The 20,460-nt window shown below is 43.9% G+C and overlaps 1 protein-coding gene across 1 annotated transcript in view; it reads left to right on the forward strand.

Annotated features, from left to right (window-relative positions):
• The window catches only part of FAM107B (family with sequence similarity 107 member B), a 136,777-nt gene that overhangs the window by 25,987 nt on the left and 90,330 nt on the right, over positions 1-20,460 (forward strand). The window contains exon 2 of the mRNA XM_085299028.1: positions 13,892-13,961. Within this exon, the coding sequence (XP_085155154.1) occupies positions 13,892-13,961 (70 nt within the window). The remainder of the gene's footprint in view (positions 1-13,891; positions 13,962-20,460) is intronic.

The raw sequence follows: 20,460 nt of genomic DNA on the forward strand, positions 1-20,460 counted from the left end.
CGGCCACCGGCCGGACCTTTGCTCCGTGGGCTCAGCGCTTGTTAGAGGAGGGAGAGAAGAGAGGGGCATGAGCAGGTTTGAGGGCAGCAGTGTGAGCAAGCCCTCCCTATCCTGCTCTGCCGTGGACAGGGAAGGTCCCTGAAGGCTTCTTGCTGTAGGAGTCTCCTGCAAATTTGGAGAACCGCCTGCAATCTGTACGGGGGTGCCAGGCTTGAGATTTGGCAGGTGTGGCCTTGGCACGGGACCCTTTTCAGGCGTTGGTGTTCAGCTGCTCTCCTTAAACACAAAACCTAGCAGCTTCTGCTTTCTAAATCTTCACTGCAGAGCGCTTTGTAGAATCGCCCAACTTGGCCACWTACCTCAGTCATCTGGCAGTATTGTTGCACAAAGTATAAATAAATGCAGGGGGATCTGGTGAGGGTTTCCTTTCTTTCCCTCCTGCTCTTTCCTCTTTGCTTTCAATTCTGTTGTTCATTTTAGGCAAAGGCACTTGCCTGGCTTCACTAGCTACAGGAAATAGTGGTGTCCTTTAGCTGTAGTAGATACAATGGCAACCCGTGCTCTGGCTCACATGACGGTTTGCTGTGAATGAGGCCGAATTTCCTTTTATGCTGATATCCAGTTAAAGGCTTTCTGGAAACTGCTTCATTCCTGGAATCTGTGAACTCTCCTGACACAGTCCATGTCCAAATCCATAACAAATCCAGTTCCACGAGTAATATAAATCTTGGCACGCAAGGTAAGCCAGCACAGGCAATTTCTTGCACTTGGTCTTTCCACTAGGGATTACCTCAATTGCAGCTATAGGAAGGATGTAAATATGAAGTGAGGAGGCTGCTGAAGGTGGTCTCAGCTGGAAATGCGGCAGGGGATTGGATGTGCTGAGCACAACTTGCTCTCCAGCTGAGTGCATTTTCCCTCTGCACCGAAGCTGCCACTACTCACACACGCCAAAAGTGAGGAAAGAAGGGAATATACTCATTTGAACAAATTGAGAATATATTTGTTAAATATCAAATCTCCTGTTACTGGCATGATTGCCTACCGTCAGGAACACCAGAAACTTCTAAGATTTCTGCTTCTAAGATTTCTTCTTGGAGATCACTTCCCTTGGTCTATGTCCTGTGGCAGCTTTTCTCCCTCACTTTTACTAGTGGCTGACATAGTCTATGGAGCCTCACAAAGTCCATTAAAGACCTATTAACCGAAGGATAAGAGTCTATCAACTTCTGGGTGCTTCTTTAGCACAGATGGGAAAGGATAATGTTTTTGAATTAGCAATTGCTGTTCAAAGGCTTCCTGATGGTCTCTAGTGTGGTTCCAAAAAGATAAATTTATCCTACCTGTGTTTCTAGCCCAGAATGCGTGAAACAGGAAGAAGGTAAATCAACTAATAAACCTCTAAGCTTATTTAATATGAAGTAGAAACTGGTGCCTGGGGATTTGGAGGGAAGCCTGCATGACTTGTTCTTTGGGAAAAATCTGTGTAAATATTGTTATCATGATAAATGATCTATTTTAAGTTCCTCTGTATAAAAAAGTATTTGTGTCTCTGCTACACTCAGATAGGGAGACCTAGTTTATGACTTTGCCAGTGKCTAGCTCCCATCTTAAATTTCTTCGTCCCTTTGCCCAGAAACTCTAGTGTAATGGCTGTGTTGACATTTTGCTGCCAGTTTATAAACAGATCTGGTCTGCTCCATCTCTGCCCTGCTTCTTTATACARAGAAGGCTTTTACCAGACTCCTCAGTGACAAATATCTGGCCACGTCTCACAGCCTCATTTTGCTTGCCCTGTTTGCCACATGTAAGGCAGTGAATTGCTGTTTGCTCTTTGGCACCGGAGTCACTGTTGATTTYTGTGGAGCTTTAACCTCCCTTTCTGATTTGGGAAAAACTCATTACAGTTCTGTAAATGCCTTAGAAAAGGAACACAAAATGATTTCCCTTTTGCGTGAGTCTTAAATAATACCTTCCATTCTCCTCCTATCTTCTTAACTTCTCAAATTAGTGACATAAAACAACTCTCTCTCCAACACCTGCTACTCTCTTCACTGCTTTGGCCCCTGCATCATTACAAAAAGACCTGGCAGTTCCAGCCTATTGTCAGTAAATTCTGTCTTTGGGGAGCTGGATTAGCCCTTATCCAGTCATTCTTGAGTGTCTTTCTTGTTGCTTTATAGAAGCAAATATTGCAAGAAAGGCAGAAACTATGATAGTAAAAAAACATAGAAATCAACAAGTAGATGCCATGGAATGCTCTGTGTTTTAGGAACAAGTTAGTTGCAGATGAGCTGTCTGAAAAACAGTTTTTCTTGTAGGTATTCTTCCTTTAAAAATAAAAAGAAGCAAAATTTTATTTTGCTSTGAACTGGACTAACAACAAGAGTTTTCAAAATTTTCCATGAACATATCCCGTGGTAAGCCTCTAAAATACCAGATCCCCAGATGCTCCAGGAAATTTTTACTGTGCAAAAAATGTGTTCTTTTGAAAAAGCCACTCCTTGGCTGTCAGAGCTGTTACCCCTGGTATTCACCTCCTTGTCCCACAGCAGCTTCCCACTGCTGGGGACCAACAGTTACCCCCATGTGGCTGCCCTGCCCTCCACAGAGGTTACTTGAACTTGAGTTCAATGGGCAATGGAGCCATTTTGGGGGCTCCCAGCTGGCTGCGCAGCCCCGTGGCGAGCTCAGGAGCTGAGGAGGGTTAGAGAGGCCAGTGAGTCTTCTTYGCTAATGGCCATGGGGTCTGAGGCACTTGTCTCCAGGTCGGACATGCAGAGCAGGGCTTCACAGACTGTCCAGGATCCCCCAGAACACCCAAACTCTCCAGCCCTGGATAAGATAGGTCAGCTGGATGCTGCCCTGATCTTTGCCAAATCCAGCTCAATATATTCTCAGCTAACTTTCCAGATTTAACCAATATCTCACTAGGAGCATTTCACAGAATCACTGCTCTTTTGGGTGAGAAACTGGGCCCAGTAGGTAGGATGCTGGCCTGACTTCCTATGTCAACCTTAGCAAGTCATCCACTCTCTGGGGTTCAGTTCCCTCCCTGCACAAAATAACAATTTTATGTTGAGTGCACACATATTTGTTGTAGCAGGTGATGTGCTCAGGTATGATGAGAGGTGTGGAAGGGAAAGGACCCATCTCTCTCGCTGCGGGCGCTGCATTTACTTGTAACTTACCCTTCTGAAAGTAGCTAGGCTGTATGTGGCTGCAGTCCTTCCAGTGCTTCTCGTGCTGAAAAGGACTGCTAGACTCAACCATACAGATGCTGGTTGATTCTGCTTCCCCCCGCGCCTTTTTCCTGTTCATTATGAGACCAGATACTTCGCTCCACTCCTTGATTCGGTTTGAATCTACAGACTCCTCAGTTTAGAAAGAAACACCAAAATTGTAGACTCATCCTACTTTGAGGGGCTGCCCTTGCAACCTGGAGGGTGAAAGATTMGGAGTGATTTTTTATTTTGACAAAAAGGATGAGAATTGGAATATGATATCCCAGGCTGAGACATTAGTGTTAAGTGTTCGAGAGGCCTTTTCTGTCTTGAGGTGGAATTAAAATTTGTTGATGCATTCAGTGCATTTTAATACAATCAAGAGCCTTACAGACATCCAAAGTGAGGCTTTTATTTCAACTGGAATGGTTTCTGCTCAAAGAAATTATGAGAAAATGTTTCTGTAAGGAGACAAAGAGGTTTTCCAGGCAGAAAGTATAAAAGCTGTTTCTATGGCTTGTACATTTGATCATAAAGCCCATGGCAAGGCTTGAGAGAGCTAGTGACAAAGCTTTCTTGCCTGAAGAACACCAACAAGGGAGCAAACTACAGGATGAGATCAGGCAAATCCAGTCTGATTAGCTTTAAAAGCCTCTAAAAAGCCTCCCCTCTTTGTAAAAAGCCTTCCTACCATAAAGATAACACTTAGYAATTTTGGCATTCCCGCTAACCTCATAACTCTGCCAGCCAAAAAATAAATGAGGTGGGGAGGAAATCATCTCAAAACCAGAAGACTTGGTCCAAAACCAATTTTGGTAAATATTATGTATTTTTCTATCTATCTATAAATATGAATATTAAAAAGAGAGAGAGAAGCAACTAAGAGTCCAGGAAATTCCCCAGTAACTACTCTTACTATCAATTTTATGTGGGAAGAACTCAGATCCAATAGCAATGGGCAGCAGTATATATAACCCATAACACATCTGGAAGCTTCTTCTAGAACTGAAATTCTTGTGCCAAGAACAGTCTCTGGCTYCCACATGCCTTTTTTTGGGTTATGGGACTTGTATTGTTTAAAGAAAAATGTGTCAGTCTTCGACCCGCACACTAAGTTAAACTCGAGGGAATTCTCTGCTTTTCAAGAATTTCTGGCCTGAMTGAGAGATGGCAATGCAGGCAGGTGACTGTTTTCTGACCTTGAGATCAGGCTGGAGACTTTGAAAAGACTCAATGTTGGTGGCAGACCACATACATAGCATCTCCAGAGCAATTTCCCCCCCATCATGAGACTGCACGGCTGCCAGTGCACAAAGGCTGAACGTAAGATCAAGGAAGATGGCCACGGCCACATGTCGCAGAGAAAAGCAAAAAGTTTCTTTAAAAACAGAGGTGTAAGGAGGTGTCATTCAATGCCAGCACCACCCACTTCTACACAAGAGACAGGGCCAAGTAATGCTAGGTATCTTCTACAAGACAAGACAAGAGCAATTCATAGACTAGTCTAAATTATTTGGAGGTCAGTGTAGTGATGATTCATGCTGTAAACTAGAGATCCAGAATCATCTCCACAGTGGCACCATCCGAGGACCATATCTACGAAGGAGAGAATCTGAGTCTGTGTCTGTGTCAGGCTTGAAGGGTTGGTCAGAAAGAGCCAGAAAGGCCATTCTCCTCTGGAGGAGTACTTCTGTCAGCAATCAAGGGAGGACGTGGACATTTTCAGGGCAGCTACTATCTCCAGGCTTTCATGTGAAAGGGCAGTGTGGTTCTGTGCTGGGATTTATGAGAGYCTGGGAGAGGAAGTTAGGAAGTATGAGTGGGTGTGATTTCCCCCTTCACTTGTTCAGACTGAAGAAAATCAGCTGTCAGAACAAGCGTTTACTGCTGGCCTGATAGGCAGTTAAAAGATACAACAGACAGCATGTATGTGAACACCCATCCTCCAGCCTTTCTGTGTCTTTCATTATCAACAGCTATTTCTGGATCCCACAGCTTTCTTCAAGCTTTACTTTTACCCCTGGAGATGTTTTGTTTGCTCTATATCAGAGACAAACTTCCTCTGAATAGGTAACCAAAGAGACACAATCTACCAGAAGGAAACAAATGTAGGTTTTTTTTGTTTTTGCTTTTTTTGGGTTTTTTTTGGTTAAGAAGAAATGGTTGTGGCCTGTCTCCGGGCAGCAGTAGCACCTCAGAAAGAGGTGGTGATACAAGCTGAAGTCTGGCCAGAGCCATAGTCCTCATTATCTATTGGCATCCTCTTGACATGGGCTCAGAGGGATGAATTACGAAGGTTTAACAGTCATTTGTTYGAGCTTAATGAAGGGYTATTCTTCCAYCAGWAACCACATCCTGATGCTCCTTATTCAMGATGCRTGACCAAGGTGTCCCTTCCACAGCRTTGGTCCTATTTCTGGCAGAGACTTGATGGGTCTTGTGTGCCATGTTGTATCCAAGTATTTCTGAACTACYCCATGAAGAATAATTAATATTTGAAAAGTGCAAAGGAAGATACTGGAAAGAAAAGTGTTGATACCTTCTAGCTCAAAGAAAAATTCATTTCTGGTGAGGGATCTTTTGTCTTTGTAGAGAAACTGTCAACAGTGTAACTGAAAAAAGAAAACAGTTGCAAGACATGAGCATCCTGCTAACCAATTATACAAGCTTTCCTTAATGTATTACTCTCTTAGCACTCTATAACAAATCATAGGTGACAGAATTGCTTTCTTTTGGTGAATGATCAGRAATGTACTTCCTTCTGCTAGTTCCTTCTGCTAGCCATGCCATACCAGGGAGCTTTCATCTTGAAGGAGGAGTCCAAGTGAAAGGACTCCTCTAGACCTACTATTTGTCATAATTACTTAAGTGCACTTCCCCTCCCTGCAAGTTAGTTGCTTTTTTGCAAATTCAGCCAATAAATTGAGTTGATGGAGGGTTTTGGTAAATGTATGCATTGTAAAGTCAGGGAAAACATAGACAGATAGGTGCCTATATGTGGAAAGAACCATGGGATCTTCTGATTTGACCTCTAGGATAAGTCTAGGACTTTTTAAAAAATGCTTCTTATTGTGTTTAAGAAGTACCAGTGAGACCAGCACCTCTCCAGTGAGCAGTAGCAGTGTCTAATTATCTCACAGCTAGAGCATCAGGCTTGATCACCAAACTGAATTTATCCAGCCTCGACTTCTGATTTCTGAATCTTGTATATTTGTCCATAAGAGTGAAATGTTCTCAAACCTGAACTGGAGAGAGGSGTACACCCTCATTAAACTGGGGGAAGAGTGGACAACAATAAGGTTGTTGCCATGTTGGATAGTGCCAAGGAACAACCATAACAGAGCGAGAAAGTGACAGTGGGAAGAGAAATAAACCTAATGCTCCCCACCTAGTAAGCCCTCTGCCTGTAATGTTTTCCCTAGGCATTTGTTTCTCTGACCAGTCTCCTCTCCTCCTTTTTTTGAATTGAGCTAAGCATGCTGAACATCCTTCTTGGCAAGTAGATACAGATAGACCTACGACTAGATGATCCTAGTTGCCATCCTAGAAATACAGTGTACAGGGGCAGCATCACTTTCCTTTTTCTCCCAGGTATTGSCCTGTTCTGTAGATCTACAGGTCACATGCTAGCCACTGCATGATTTGTGCTGCTCAGGATGAGACGCCGKTTTATCTCGGCTTTGCTTGGCTGAAATCTGCAGGGCTGATTTTGCAAACCCAGCTGAGCTGACCTCCAGTTGCCGTTTTATAGACTCCGGTTGACACTCCATGGCAAGCCATGCAACCCATTCCCTCCACCCCGGTCTTGGCTGCCTCCTCTCTCCCCTTCCAGCGGTTCCCATGAAGGCCCACTGTTGCGGTTGGCCAGTGCTGTGGCCACATTACACTGACAGCTGTATCACTGCTCTCCCTGGGCACTTCATTGTGTCTCCTCCACCCTGAGGGGCTAAACGCAGGGACCAGCTGAGGCATCTGCATTGCATTTGGTCCCTCATGCAAAATGCAAAGCCTGACACAGCCTGAGGAGTTTTGTTAGAGGGAACGTTATCCCTGTTTGTACGCACATAGGCACGTCATCAGCTGCCATAACTCTGGGCACATTACCTCTGGGAGATAGGAAGCTCTTGTAATGGGAAACATACACTGATCTGCTGCATGAGAGTGGAGACAAAGCCCCTGCTGGTGAGCTCCTCTGTGCTGCTCAGCACGGGACTTTGTGCCTTGCATATTCTGCGTTTGGGCAGAAAGAAGATAATATGTCTGGCAGCATTAGGAGCAGATCCGCAGTGTGTTTTGGTGCCTGCCTACAAAAGTAGGCTCTGGCAATCCACCAGGCTGTAGGGTTTACTAAAACCAGATGCTGCTGCTTTCAAACCCAGATTCCTGAAAGTGAATTGCTTGAATCTACACCAAAATGCTCAGATAAATGTTGGACTACTTTCCTCTTTCCTTGGGGGCACTGAGTCAATGTTTTGTTTTGCTCCTGAAAAATCAGATCATGTTCATTTAAATCTTCCCATACCTAACTTTGCACCTATCCTGCTATGTGCGCAGATACCATTATACAAGCTCCAGTAGATCCGTAACAGGAAAGCTGAGAGAAAAATTATTTTACTTTTCCACTTATAGCTGCATGTTATATATGGCTACAGTACACTCATGCTAACACACAGGAAAGGGATCATTCACCTTATGTGYCAGCTTCAAAGGCTCAGATAAGCTGTTGACAACAAAAGAGAGTGAAGTCTGCTGTCCAAACTTGATCCTGAGATTGCAGATCTGCTGGAACATCTCCCTTGACTGTAGTTTTGGATTTAATCCACAGTTATGAGAGGCAGCTGAAGACACTCTSCCAAGCAAAGCATCTCCAGTCTCTCTGTTTCTGTAGGACCGGTTCACAAGGGGCAGAGAGCTCACCTCTCTGGACTCTCACCTTACTTCATGTCTCTGCCAAAAATGTTCAGTGAGTTCCAGTTGTGYTGGAGCCCTTAGAAGAGGGATAGAAATGATGAGTGCCTGTTGGATAGATCCCCAGATTACTCTCAGATGAGAAGGGTGCCATTGATTTGAGCAGAATTTAGACCAGGTGGTGTGAAATCAGGGGTGGTTTTCTAGAGGAGATGGGTCAGGRGGGAAGAGGAGAGGTGAGAGCAAAAAGTCCAATCCTAACCTGAGAGAAGCTGTATCCTATTGCTAGGACTGTGRTGTACTCTCAACTACGTTGTGTAAATCAGGTACAAGCTCTCCACGAGGTTGGTATAGTTACACACTCTGTGGGGCTGAGGAGAAACACAGAAGGATCAATTGTAATTATTACAACCCAAACTGCACAATGGAATTAGCCGATCATTTAGCTTGTTTCTTTGTCATAGTTGGCATATGAACCAAATACATGCATTTCTAAGGATTATGGGCCAGAAATGCAGATATTATAAATCCTCTTATCTATCCCAGAAGGCCTCCAAGAAAACCTTTCCTTTTTATCTCAGAAGTGCTGAAATATGTATGAAATGTTACTCACCCCCTGTACCCATAAATATGGCTCTTGCCTATCACTGCATTTTCATTCAAGACGTTATTTCATCCCCTTGGCATGTCGTTAACCACCCAGTCCTCTCCTTATCAGTCCAATTCAAACAGGGAGGAGCACTCGTGTAATGCTGCGCCTCCTTCATTTTCTTATCCATTTGGGCTACATATGTGATCAAAGTTTCCCACGTCATGGCAGATGCAGGCGTGAAGCCTTCGGTCCCACAGAGCAGAGGAGGCAGTGTATGGCAGGAGTCAAAGCATACCACTGCGAAGGATGAGGTGCTCTCTTGCTACTGATAGGCCCTGAAAGACTCGCTGCAGCTGCTCCTCAATAGCATCCAGCACCTTCTTCTCTGGCACATTTTATGCTCTCTACTTCTAGCATAAATGTAGCCAGCTGCAAATCCTAGCTTTAGAGAGAACTGTTTCCTTCAAAGGTGCAACTGGAAGGCCTGCCTCTACAAAGCGATAAGTAGGGTTTAGTGCTTTCAGCATCTAGAGTCTTTGCTTCACTGAGAAACTTTATCTGGGGCCCCAGACCAGGCTAAACCTTTACTCAGCGCAAGCATCAGCCTAAGCATGGAAGCATGAACCTTCGGCTCTCTCTCAGACAGGTCCTTGRACCAGACCCTAAGCTGGCATTGGGAAGACATTCACAGCACTTGCTGGACAGGGATTAGGTTAATCCATTTAGCTTCTCTCCTAGCTTCCCTTAATTGCCTGAGGCAGCTGCTTTCCCAACAGATATAAAATGCAATCTGCACAAGTAGGAAAAGTGTCAGTCTCCCCTTGGATCTGCCCAGCAGCTCCTAAGTCCTACGCTGCTCTTAATTCCCACCAGCACTGTGATCCCACTGACAGYAGAAGATAAATGATATGTGAAGTAGCCATAGAAAATAACGAGAAGGAAAGGCTTTTCCTGGCTGAGCGACATTGCACACTGTGACTGGGGTACTTTGCCCTATAATACCAGCAAAGTGAATGGAAAAAGTCATGAAAGACCAGTCTGCTCATTCCTAGGAAGCAGCTTTTTGATTTCAAAAGTGTTGATGTGTGCTCACATGTAAGTAACTTTGCCAGGAATCAATTATGCTTTTCAGATGTTGTTAAAGTTGCATCTCCAACAACATTTCTACGTATATATYAGCAGCAGTGGGAGGCCCAAAGGGGTATTTCTTGCCTCACTTGAAGTTAGCTTCTTGTTGAGAGCTAACATGATGGTAGTCTTTTAATGATCCCAGATATAAACCAGAACRGAAGGGATTTTGTCTTCTTGGGATGGCCCAATGCAACTTTTTAGGGTTTTTGAAGAGGCTGGCTTCTAGTGTAGCTTTGGTGCTAATGCATGGAAGGTATGAAGTGCTATTTTTAAAGATTAAATAACAAGGCCTGTAAATGCTACCAAGTTCCATGGTTACTYCTTTGTTTTAAATAATTTACTGCTAGACATTGTATACGAGTCTAAGCAGAAATTATTTCTTTGGTGCAACATAAATTAAAATTTTTACTTAGCCATATCTTGCTAAATCCTGGAACATAAAACTGCCCATGTCCTTCTGAGATTTTTAAGAATGTAGAGTACAAGAAAGTCCGTGCTGTGTCAGATAGATGTTCATCCAGCCCTGTATCCTTGCTYCAGCAGTGGCCACACATAGACTCAGGGAAGAGTAAGAACAGGGCAAATGTACATGATACTCCCCATGTGCGCTGCTCCCCTTCRGCTACAGTCAGTTCAGGGGACTTTCTGAGCAGGAGGTGGTTTCTGTGTATTCAATAACCTGCTGTCTACTTCTTCCTGTGTACTTGTCTAATGGCCCCATGAGCCCATATGAAGACACCCATCCTTTGTRTCATTCTCATTGACCTCCTCTGAATAATTTCCAATCTGTTGTGAAAATATAAAATAGAAAACTTATTCTATTCCTTCATAAAAAGGAGGTACACTGTCAATCTGAGATATATGAGATGAATTTATCCAGTAGAAAGTGGTGGGTGTATTTAGTGGTAAGCCATGTTTGTTTGGATGCCTTGACGTGACACCTAGTTCTCATCTAAAATGTCAGGTGCTGCAACTGCAAGAAATGTCTTCCTAACCACGTGTGCTCTGCTTTAGGGTTTTGATTTTTTCAACATTGGATGAATATTGTTATTGGTTTTCATTTTCACCCAAATTAAAAAAAAAAATCTGTAAATTATCTTTCTACAGGGAAAATGCCCTGCAAGCTTCTCTCTCAGCCTCAGTTCAAACTGCAGCGAGTTAACTGTGTGATCATTCCGGTGGCGAGGCAGCTATCAGGCAGCTGCTCTGGGGATGAAAGACGAGGGGGGTGACGCAGAGGGGTCACACACTGAGTGCAAGAACTTTGCCTGCAGATAATGCAGCTGTCCACCTATCCTTTTCCATTGTGCTAGACACTGTCAGCTTTAGTCAGTTAAAGTCAATGATGTGGCCAAAAAATGTTGCAGCAGGTGAAATTCAGCTCCACAGTAGACGTAGCAGTGGGACTCCAGCAGATATGGGAGAGAATGTCTCCYTGGAGCAGCCCAGGTCAAGTCATCACCCAACAGTGTCTCAGTGGTGTCATTCCCTCTTCCTAGCCTTCATTTCTGCTGGCATTTCCTCTCTTCCATGTCTCCTAATTGCCCCCCTTCACTTCTCCCTCTTCCTGCTCTACCTCAGCACCATTTCCTAAGAAAATGCAAAGAAAATGCAGGACTTAGTTCTCATTCATGGTCATATTTCCCCACTGCGAAATTATAAACAAACCTCCAGGTGGATGTAACTGTTCGCTCCTTGCCCCCTATGCTGTTGCTTTGTATAGTTTCTGTCAAAACAGCACTGAAAAACAGCAAACTGTTCACAGACTTGTCACTCGAGAGGTTGTTGTTGTCAACAGGTTCTCCGTAACTGCCTCATCCATCCTCCTACTCCATTTGGTGCCTTGTGCATGTGACAGATTTGCAATCTACACTGCATTTTTAATAAACCTGTTCTGCCTCTTTGAGTGTCAAAGGAGTCATTCTGAAAGTGAAACTCAGTGTCTGACCTCTCTGAGCTTCCCCTCTTATATTTAATCTGGAAATACTACCCTGAGAGCTGAATATGATCTCCTGCTTGCTTTATGCTCTGACAGCTCCTCCTTCACTTGCCAGCAGCTGCATTACATCTTGTCATTCCCAYTGCAGAGTCCTCTGAGCTGAATCACTTACGCTCATTTTCATGGCCAGTTCACAACCAAATATCCCCACAAAGGTGCATGCAGGGTGTGGAGCTTGCAACAGGGCTGTTGTTTCTTGTTTGTGAGCAGGAAAGTGAGGCTTGGAGAGATAAAGTGATTTAGCCTGGTACCACAGAGGAAATCTGAGAGAGGGGGTGAAATCTGGTGCTTGAAGTCTGTAGGCCAACACTTTAGCATGCTTCAGTTAGTAAAATAAGTTGGCATGATATGCAATCCATTCTATATTCTTTTGCTGTTGCTGCTGAGAAAGCTTGGCTGCTGAAATTTTTTTCCGATTTGATAGATCGTATGAAATCCTACCTGTCTGCGTTTTCTGAATATCTGCCTGGCTGTATTTGCTGCATGAAATCAAGCTGTCTATGCCATAGGCTGTACTGAGGCCAAGCAAAGCAAAAATTTTACTTGTTATTTTAAATACAAGAAAATGATTTACACAAAGGAAGGGGTAYTGGCTGTGTTGCCAAGACTATTCTGAGTTCCTCAGATTAACATTCTTTTTCCAAACGTTGCAGCATGAAGCCTGCTTCCATCACACACACAAATCTCAGTCCAGATCTCTCAATTTATTCCTCCTTTTCCCATTTCGAAGCACCTGGACAATTCTGACAAGGCATTATCCAAAAATCAGTTGAGAGTGCTGAGAGAAAATCTGAATTTCTGACGCTCTTCAATTGTCCTTCACTACRGTAATTTCAGATTAGTTTTCATTGTATCTGGCTGTGGTCTTCCTTTTGTGTGGCATCCACTCAGTCCTCAGCATTGAACACATTTATCTCACAGCAGCTGGAAGGGCCCATCTGATCTCACTCCAGTCATCTGACAGCTGGCTATCTATCCGGCTCATGGCAGTCTCCAGTGTTCTTCCTAAACTGCATCTCCAGGTTCATCTCACTTAACTTAGGTGACTCACCCAGATGAGATGGATCACCAGGTAGAAGTGACAGAGAGGCCGGAATGAAGCCAGAAGAAGCCTACAAGGCAAACTTAAAGAAGACTCCAAGAAGATTAAACTGAGGTGAAAGGAATCCATCCTGGACCAACTTGCCCCAGACGTGCAAGAAGGCAGCTGTGGAGCTAYGGACTTGCACTGCCACTCTCACAGCCCGTGACGATCCAGTCCCACCTTGCCCTCATTCTGCAAAGCAYTATAACAAGGTTATTCCTATTCCATTGAATGAAGCTGTGTGTGTACTGAGCAGACAGCAATGGAGTCCATCAAGCTACAAAATAACTAATATGAATTCATTTATAAGAAATACTGGATTCCTTTTCTCAACCAAACTTTGGAAGATCACAAGTCAGAAGTTTGACTGCGACTGGATTTTCCCTCTGAATGCTGAAAACATTTACTTCCCAAGCGGCAAATTCTGAGCAGGAAAAAAACAATTGTTCCTGCTGCTTTGTTCTGCATTTAGTGTTGATGGGATTTTCAAATGAATAGAGTTAGTATTTTAATAAGAAATTGAATAATTCTAGTGAGACTTTATTTTTCTTCTGAAGTGGACAGAACAGTGTAATGTCCTTAGCTGCCGTGTAAGACAGGCAATACTAGATTTTAATGCCAAGATTAAATCTTGGATTTTAATCTCAAGCAAACTCTACCATTCAAATGCCACGTGGGTTTTGTGAAGTTTCGCATGATTTCTGAGCTTCATATTCTCCATCTGTGTCAGTGGCATCACGGGGAAGTGACATCTGATACAGAGCTGTTGGAGGCTTCTTTTAACGATAGGCATGAATTACGAGACTGTTTGATGAAAGATCTTTTTGATGTAATTTCATGTTTCTATTTGTTATTAGTACTATTCATAATTCCCTGTCTCTTTTTGACAAACAGTATAGTGATTTGCATTTTATCTCTTTTTTTCTCCTTTCTCATTGGAAATGCGACAAAAGGAACAAGAAGAAGATGAGCAGTCACAGAAGGAGCTGGATTTGCCAGTTTTGGAGAATGAGCCTTTATCAGGTATAAGTGACACATATAGCTTGCTTCCTATCTGTGGTGCAAATTAAGTCCTATCTTTTCTAAATTAGCATAAGCCAAGATAATGTGCTGATCTGTGACGTGATCATGGCAAATCAAAGAGACGTATATCTACATTAGCAGACTTGTAATGCTGAGACCAGGCCTAATCCACTTACCAAGCGTCAAATAACCGTAGAAATAGCATCATGTAGTTACTCTGTATTTACATGGCTTTCAGTAAACCTTGGAGGAAGCTAGAACAGGTCCAGCCGTAATGTTCTTCTGTTTCCCATTTTGCCGTGATCTCCAGTGCTATACGAGAAGCGATTGCTGATGTTCTTCTAAGTTGATGCAGTCAGCCTTTATCTTACTTCCTCATCTTTATTCTACAGGAATCATAATACTCAACCTGCAATTTATGGCAATTTTTGGAGAGGCAGTTGTCTCTGGCTCATCCAAAGACATTGGTGAATTGGTGTCTTTGACAATTCTTTAATGCAGCTGGTCTGTATGACAATTAGATTCTGTTTTTGTCAAAATTGAATCAAATTAAACCAAAATTAAACGTTAAAGAATTTGACTCTGTTGGTAACTAGATACACCCCATAAATCAAAGATCACTTTATTGACATACAGCTACCAACATAGGGATATATCAGACTACGCTGGGACTTGTTACTTATCTATTAGGGTGTCTCAGTTGTCTTGGGGGTTTTTCACCTTGCCGACACGGTGATCAGTGATTCCATAAGAACAGGACAACCACCTGCAGCTAGTGTAATTAAAAATGGCTTTGGCCTCATCTCTTGTAAAAGATAGTGGCTATGGGTACATGCAGCATTTGTTCTCTCCTGCAATCCACATACCCTAGAGGCATGTCCTTACATAGGGAATGAAGAGGTATTTGTCCATCTCCCCACTTAAAAAACTAACAAAAAATGGTGGGCCATGAAATCTCTGTATAAAGTTTTGGACATGAATCACAGCTAGGCTGAAGATTGTTTGTTCCAGTATGATAGAGCGAATGTTAAAATAATTGCCCATTTCCAAAATATTTGTTAGAAAGATACCCAGCAATGTCCATTCTCTACCACTCCAAGTTTGTTTTTGTGGGAAGCTCCTACTTCTCCTGCTCTTGCCTACAGACTTGTTTCTGGAAGTCTTGTGCACCTCCTGTTCCTCCAGAGATGCTTTGGGAGAGTAGACTCCTGCTAGTCCCTAAAAAGAAGAGGTTTCTAGCCTGCTAAGAGAGGTTCCATYATAAGTATTACCATCACTCGTCAGGTCCTGCTGTTGCATCTGCTTTATAGGGTWAAAACTCAGAGGGATAATTAGTTTGGTCCTGTGAACAACACAGGCCAGGTTACATTTAAATTTGGTGTGACTTGRTAAAACTGTATGAATGCCACTAATCACACTTGATGAGACAGCTCACTCTGTGGAAGGAGATCTCAGTTAAACAACCTTCTCCTCTGAGGCAAAGGTTCCACCTGCCAACAGCAAGAGGGATGAGATCCTACATAAATGTGACCCGAGACAAGTAGTTTTGGACCCTCATGTTTCTCGTAAGGACTCCGACTTGCCAACCCCTATGCATGTCCTGTTATCTTTACAAGCGCTGAACACGTGTTGCTGCTGTGGGAGCTCTGCCTGTGCTGGGTCCAGAGATATTAAATCTTACCTTTTTGGTTTTCTAGTTGAGGCAAAACAAAAAAGAGGTCAACACACATTTCAGCTGTTTATGGTCTCCTCCTCCTTTTCCTCCCTGTGTGGTTTGCTGTGAGTATAGTTATAAAATATAATGTTCTCAGCGAATCTGTGATTATATGCTCAAGTGGAGCTGGCATTCAACACAGGCCCACCCAGAGTGCAAGCCAGAGATCATTGCTGGAAAAAGACCCTGGAAAAGGCCGTGGGTGTCTCTATTCAGAGTTTTCAAAACTTTCTGTGCAAATGAATCAATTTATAACATTCAGTGCTGGAACACAGATGAGCTCTAACCTGAACCCCAGTTTGCTGTTTTTAAACACAAGCCCTTGCCTAAATGATTGCTACAAGCTACAGGAAAGGAATGGCCTGTCTTCAAGTCCGGGGACTGCCAGAGGGGGAAATGCTGCCGTACTGCCTCCTCCGTCGCTGCAAGTGCGGCAAGCTCCTCGCTGTGCGGCGGGCGTCGAAGCCCCTGGACTGGGGCTGCCGGTGGCTTTTCAGCGCCGTGTGGAGAGACAAAGCTGCTCAGGGCTGGTGTTTGCACCAATGCGGAAAAACTGGAGGAACTGGCAATTTAACGCTGTGTTGTGCTCCTAACAGGGCTGAAACCAAATGGCCCAGGGAAGCGCRAGTTCATCCAGTCCTGCTCGCCGGTAGCTAACTTTGCTCCCTTAGCGCCGCTCCTTGCATCCACCGGGGTCACACCAAGACCCCAAGGGGGTCTTCCAGGCTCTGCAGTCGCCCCCAGCAGCCTAGGGCACCAGAGAGGACGCAGCACCGTGCAGAGCTGAGAGACGTGTGCTCCTCGGCCCCAGCCTCCGAGGGTCCTGCCCCGCTGTGAGATCTGGTTCGAGGTCGACACAACGGGCACGGAAAAGACGGGGAGCTCTGGCCTCAGGTCAGTGCTGGGTCTGCCCTGCTTTGGCGCGAAGGGTTTTGTGTGCAGGGTCTGTAGCACACCTTGAAGGCAGGTTTGTGGTGAACTCTGGATGGAAGGAAACGTTTTTGCCGGCATAATTTTTATCCTCTGTCAGCCAAAATCTGTTTCAAAGTTCCTTTTATTCTGTGTGGCTGACACAAAAAAAGAAAGAAAGAAAAAAAAGCAAGTCTCCCAGCTCTCATTATTGTGATTCAACAGGCAAATTAGGGAGCAAAGATCCTCAGAGTAGCACAGAGCTCTGGGACAGTTGCATGAAGAGTCAGCTGGAGATCAATATTGAGCTGCAGAGTTGCCCTTTGGATTGTGATTTATCTAGATTCCATAAAAAAGAGAATCTAAGAAAGACTTACTTAATTTTCTGGGCAAAAGAATAGCAAATATTTTCCACACAAAGTCTGAAAAGATCAGAAAATATTTTGTTACTGTTTTTAACATTGCTCACAGAAATATGTCATTTTTAAAAAATGAAATACTGCATATTTTCCTGGCTTAAAAACAGGAAAGCATTGAAAGAAATGCAAGTTTGTGGAGAAAATACTCTTTATGAAACAACAGAAGGTTTTTTTTTTTTCATAAATCCCTGAACATAAATTAGTTAAGAACCAGCAAGATGCCAAGAGGAATGGGGAAGAGAGACTGAAGCTGCAGGGACCAGTTTTGATGTCCAGCTTGTCCGTATCTGTCCGTTAATGATTCTGAAATGCAGAATATCCTTTCCCCCCCAGACCCTCTGTGAGACGGGACGTGAGGCTGATTTGAAGCTGTCAGGAAATGTGCTGGATGGCGGTGGGGCTGCTTCCTGGGCCCTTCATGCCGGGTRGGTAGAGTAGGAAGACTGGAACGAAGCTGAAGGTCTCAGCCYCTGTCTTCTAGGTTGCAACAGTGGSTTTACTGRGGAACAYTTACTACCTCTTAAGCACCAATGTTAAAAGAAGAATAAGCCATTACAAGCCTGAACTTCATCTCACTAAAATGGAGTTTTTCCCTTTGCAGTTTTGCTTAGACTTACTTCTGGCTCTCCAGTGACAGGTCTGGCCTTAACTCTAAGCCATAGCTTAAATGTTTATGGCCTAAGGATTAGTGCTAATAGCTTTGGCATAAGCCCTATGCAATGTAAACAGCATATTTCAGCAGCCCTCTTTGCATCATTTTGCAATCGCATCTTATTCCCAACTCCCATCATGAAACACTTCTGCCCAGCACAGGCCTCAGGAGCAAAGCCAGCGCTGGCTGTCAGCACCGAAGGGATGTGGTGCCCAGAGAAAGGTAAACACCACAGACCAGGCTAAAACCACCCATCCCACCTCCGCTAACCCCGAAAGCGTATCAGAAACAGGAAACCAAGGAAAACGAAGAAAAACAACATTCTGGCTTTTTGCTAAAGCAAATCCATAGGGTGACTCCTCTCTTCTTGATGCAGTGGTGTGGTTACACACYGCACCACAAAGCAAACTGGTCCCGATCCAAACAAAGCACCACAGGTCCTGCTGCGGAGAGCTCATGTCTGAGCAGAACTCAAAGAGCTCACGGGTAACAGGCAGGAGAAAGAAATTGCAACGTGTATGTACGAGCACATGTGTGTGCGGGTGGGTKATATGATTCATTATTGCACATCCTTTCCTCATACGGTCATGCATTTAGGAGCCAAGACACCAGAATTTCTCCAGCCACAGTGAAGCCTCTATCACATAATGGATGTAGCTACGATGATTTAAAATATTAAGGACTCCAACTGGACACTCCACTCATCTGTCAGAGATTACGGCTTCTGTAGCAGGGTTGGAGAATGAAGAATTATACCAACAAAAGAGGTAGAAATACAAATGCTGGATGATGAATTGAACAGTAAGACATGGGAATATTTCTGCTAACTTTTAGTCCAGCCTATGCTGCCTGTGGCATGAAAGCAAACATTTGCACCATGACTTATAAAACAGAAATTACTCCCTACACCATCTATGTTAGTAGGCATTTCAGAATGGTTCTTTAAAAATTCTTTCCTTAAGCACTGTCAAGASTTGCTTCAATTGCTGCAAGGTCAGACCACGGGTATTTTTAACCTGTGCTGAAACAACTGAATGGCAATTGCTCAGCTGTAAAACAGAGGCCGTTCTCCTGGCAGCTGGGGGTCAGCTGGTCTGTAGGCAGCTCGTGACTTTCTACTGCTTGTAGGACTTCTCTTTTAAGCCCCAGCTTCCTTTTTTCAGTTGCTGTGGAATGAAGTGTTTTGTCATCTGGGACCTCTTCCTTTTCTGAGGTAGCAGCTTACCTGAGGATGACCAGGGTGCTTATATCCTTGGCAAGGAAGCTGTTTCAGCAGAAGTAGAGCCGCAGGTTAAAGAATGACAAGTGGAGCAGGGTCTGAAAAGCATATAGATGAAATAACCTACTGGTGCCCAGCAGAGTTCAACCAGAGATGCATATGGATCTCGGGATCTGCAGAATTCATCATGTTTCAGATTTATCTACCTCCCRCTTCTTCCAAGCATTTGTTACGTTTGCTTTGTGTGTGCGACCAGCGCAGTCTTACTGATGCAAGAGCCAGTCGCGAGCTTGTAACAAAACTGYGAGGCTGCAGGCAGGAAGATTTGGATTCTGTTTCCACCTTTTTTGAACGACATCCAATCTTTAGGGCCAATGTTTTTCTCTCTGTAAGGTCACATACAGATTGAAAATCGAAAATCAGAGGAAGCGCTGGAAACGAAGGGGGAGAAAGGGTGCAGAGTGCGAGGGTGTTTTTTTCTAGGCAGCATCACAATCATTCTTCCAAACTACTGCCCACTTGTTTATGTTGAGATAAAACTAAAAACTAAAAAAAAAAAAACTTTCTATGGAGTATGCAAATATACATCACACAGCTTGAACATAACTTAAAAAAAAAAAAAAAGGAAAGAACATGGCACATGCAACGTGATCCAAAGCACAAGTACCGAACCACACACCAGGGCTCAGAAAGCAGCTTCCTTATACGATTCGCAGCGGAGTTATCCCCTGTCCTGGCCATCCTCAGCTGAATGTGAGCAGACAGGGGAAGGGGTTTCCCTGGCAACACAAGCAGATGGAAGTGCTGCCGGCCGGCCGGGAGCTCCTTTCCCGGGTCCCTTGCATTGTCCTCCTCTGCTGTCATGGAGAAGGTGCAAAGCATGGAGCGAGCGGCCAGCGCAGGAGCAAACCGCAGTGTGTCCCCRTCTCCGAACAGAGGATGGTTTGCAAAGTGCCCAGGTTTCACCGTTTCCCTTCAGTTTGGCTGATAAGCGAGCAGAAGTTGGGGGATTTGTCTGTGTTTCTTGAAGTGGCCAAATGGAGCTGGAAATCTGGAGGGATTTCTGATATTTCCTACTTCTGGTGAGGCTAAATATAATCAAGGAGGATCTTTATTTTGATATCTGAACCCTGCTCTTCTTATCTTGATTTGAAAACAAAATCCAAGAGGTTCCTGGAAATGTGAGATAAAAAAGGTGCTGGTCCATCTTTTCTCCATGTCTGGAAAGGGAACACAGTCATTAAGAGGTTTGGCAGTTCAACGTGGTTGTAATTTTATTCCATAGAAATCTAAGCCTCTTCAATTTTACTCAGTGAAGCTTTCCTCACCTCCTGCTTTTTTATAAAAAGTATAAAAAAAAGTGTATATATATTTTTTAATTCCTTTGGGATGAGAAATCTCCCTGCCCCAGCTGCTTAGATTTTTCTTACTGGAGAATCTAACACTTTCAGTTAAAATTCTAATATCCATGAAACAGAGTCAATAAAACTTCTCACTGCTTAAAACTTTCACAGACTCCAGGGGAGAACATCTATTGTCAGGATGGCCTTTAAGTAAAATTCAACCTTTGGCAGACCTATTGGATA

The sequence above is a fragment of the Rhea americana genome, unplaced genomic scaffold, assembly GCF_003343005.1.
Source record: "Rhea americana isolate MKP2758 unplaced genomic scaffold, rheAme1 scaffold_1, whole genome shotgun sequence".
NCBI classification, from domain to species: domain Eukaryota; kingdom Metazoa; phylum Chordata; class Aves; order Rheiformes; family Rheidae; genus Rhea; species Rhea americana.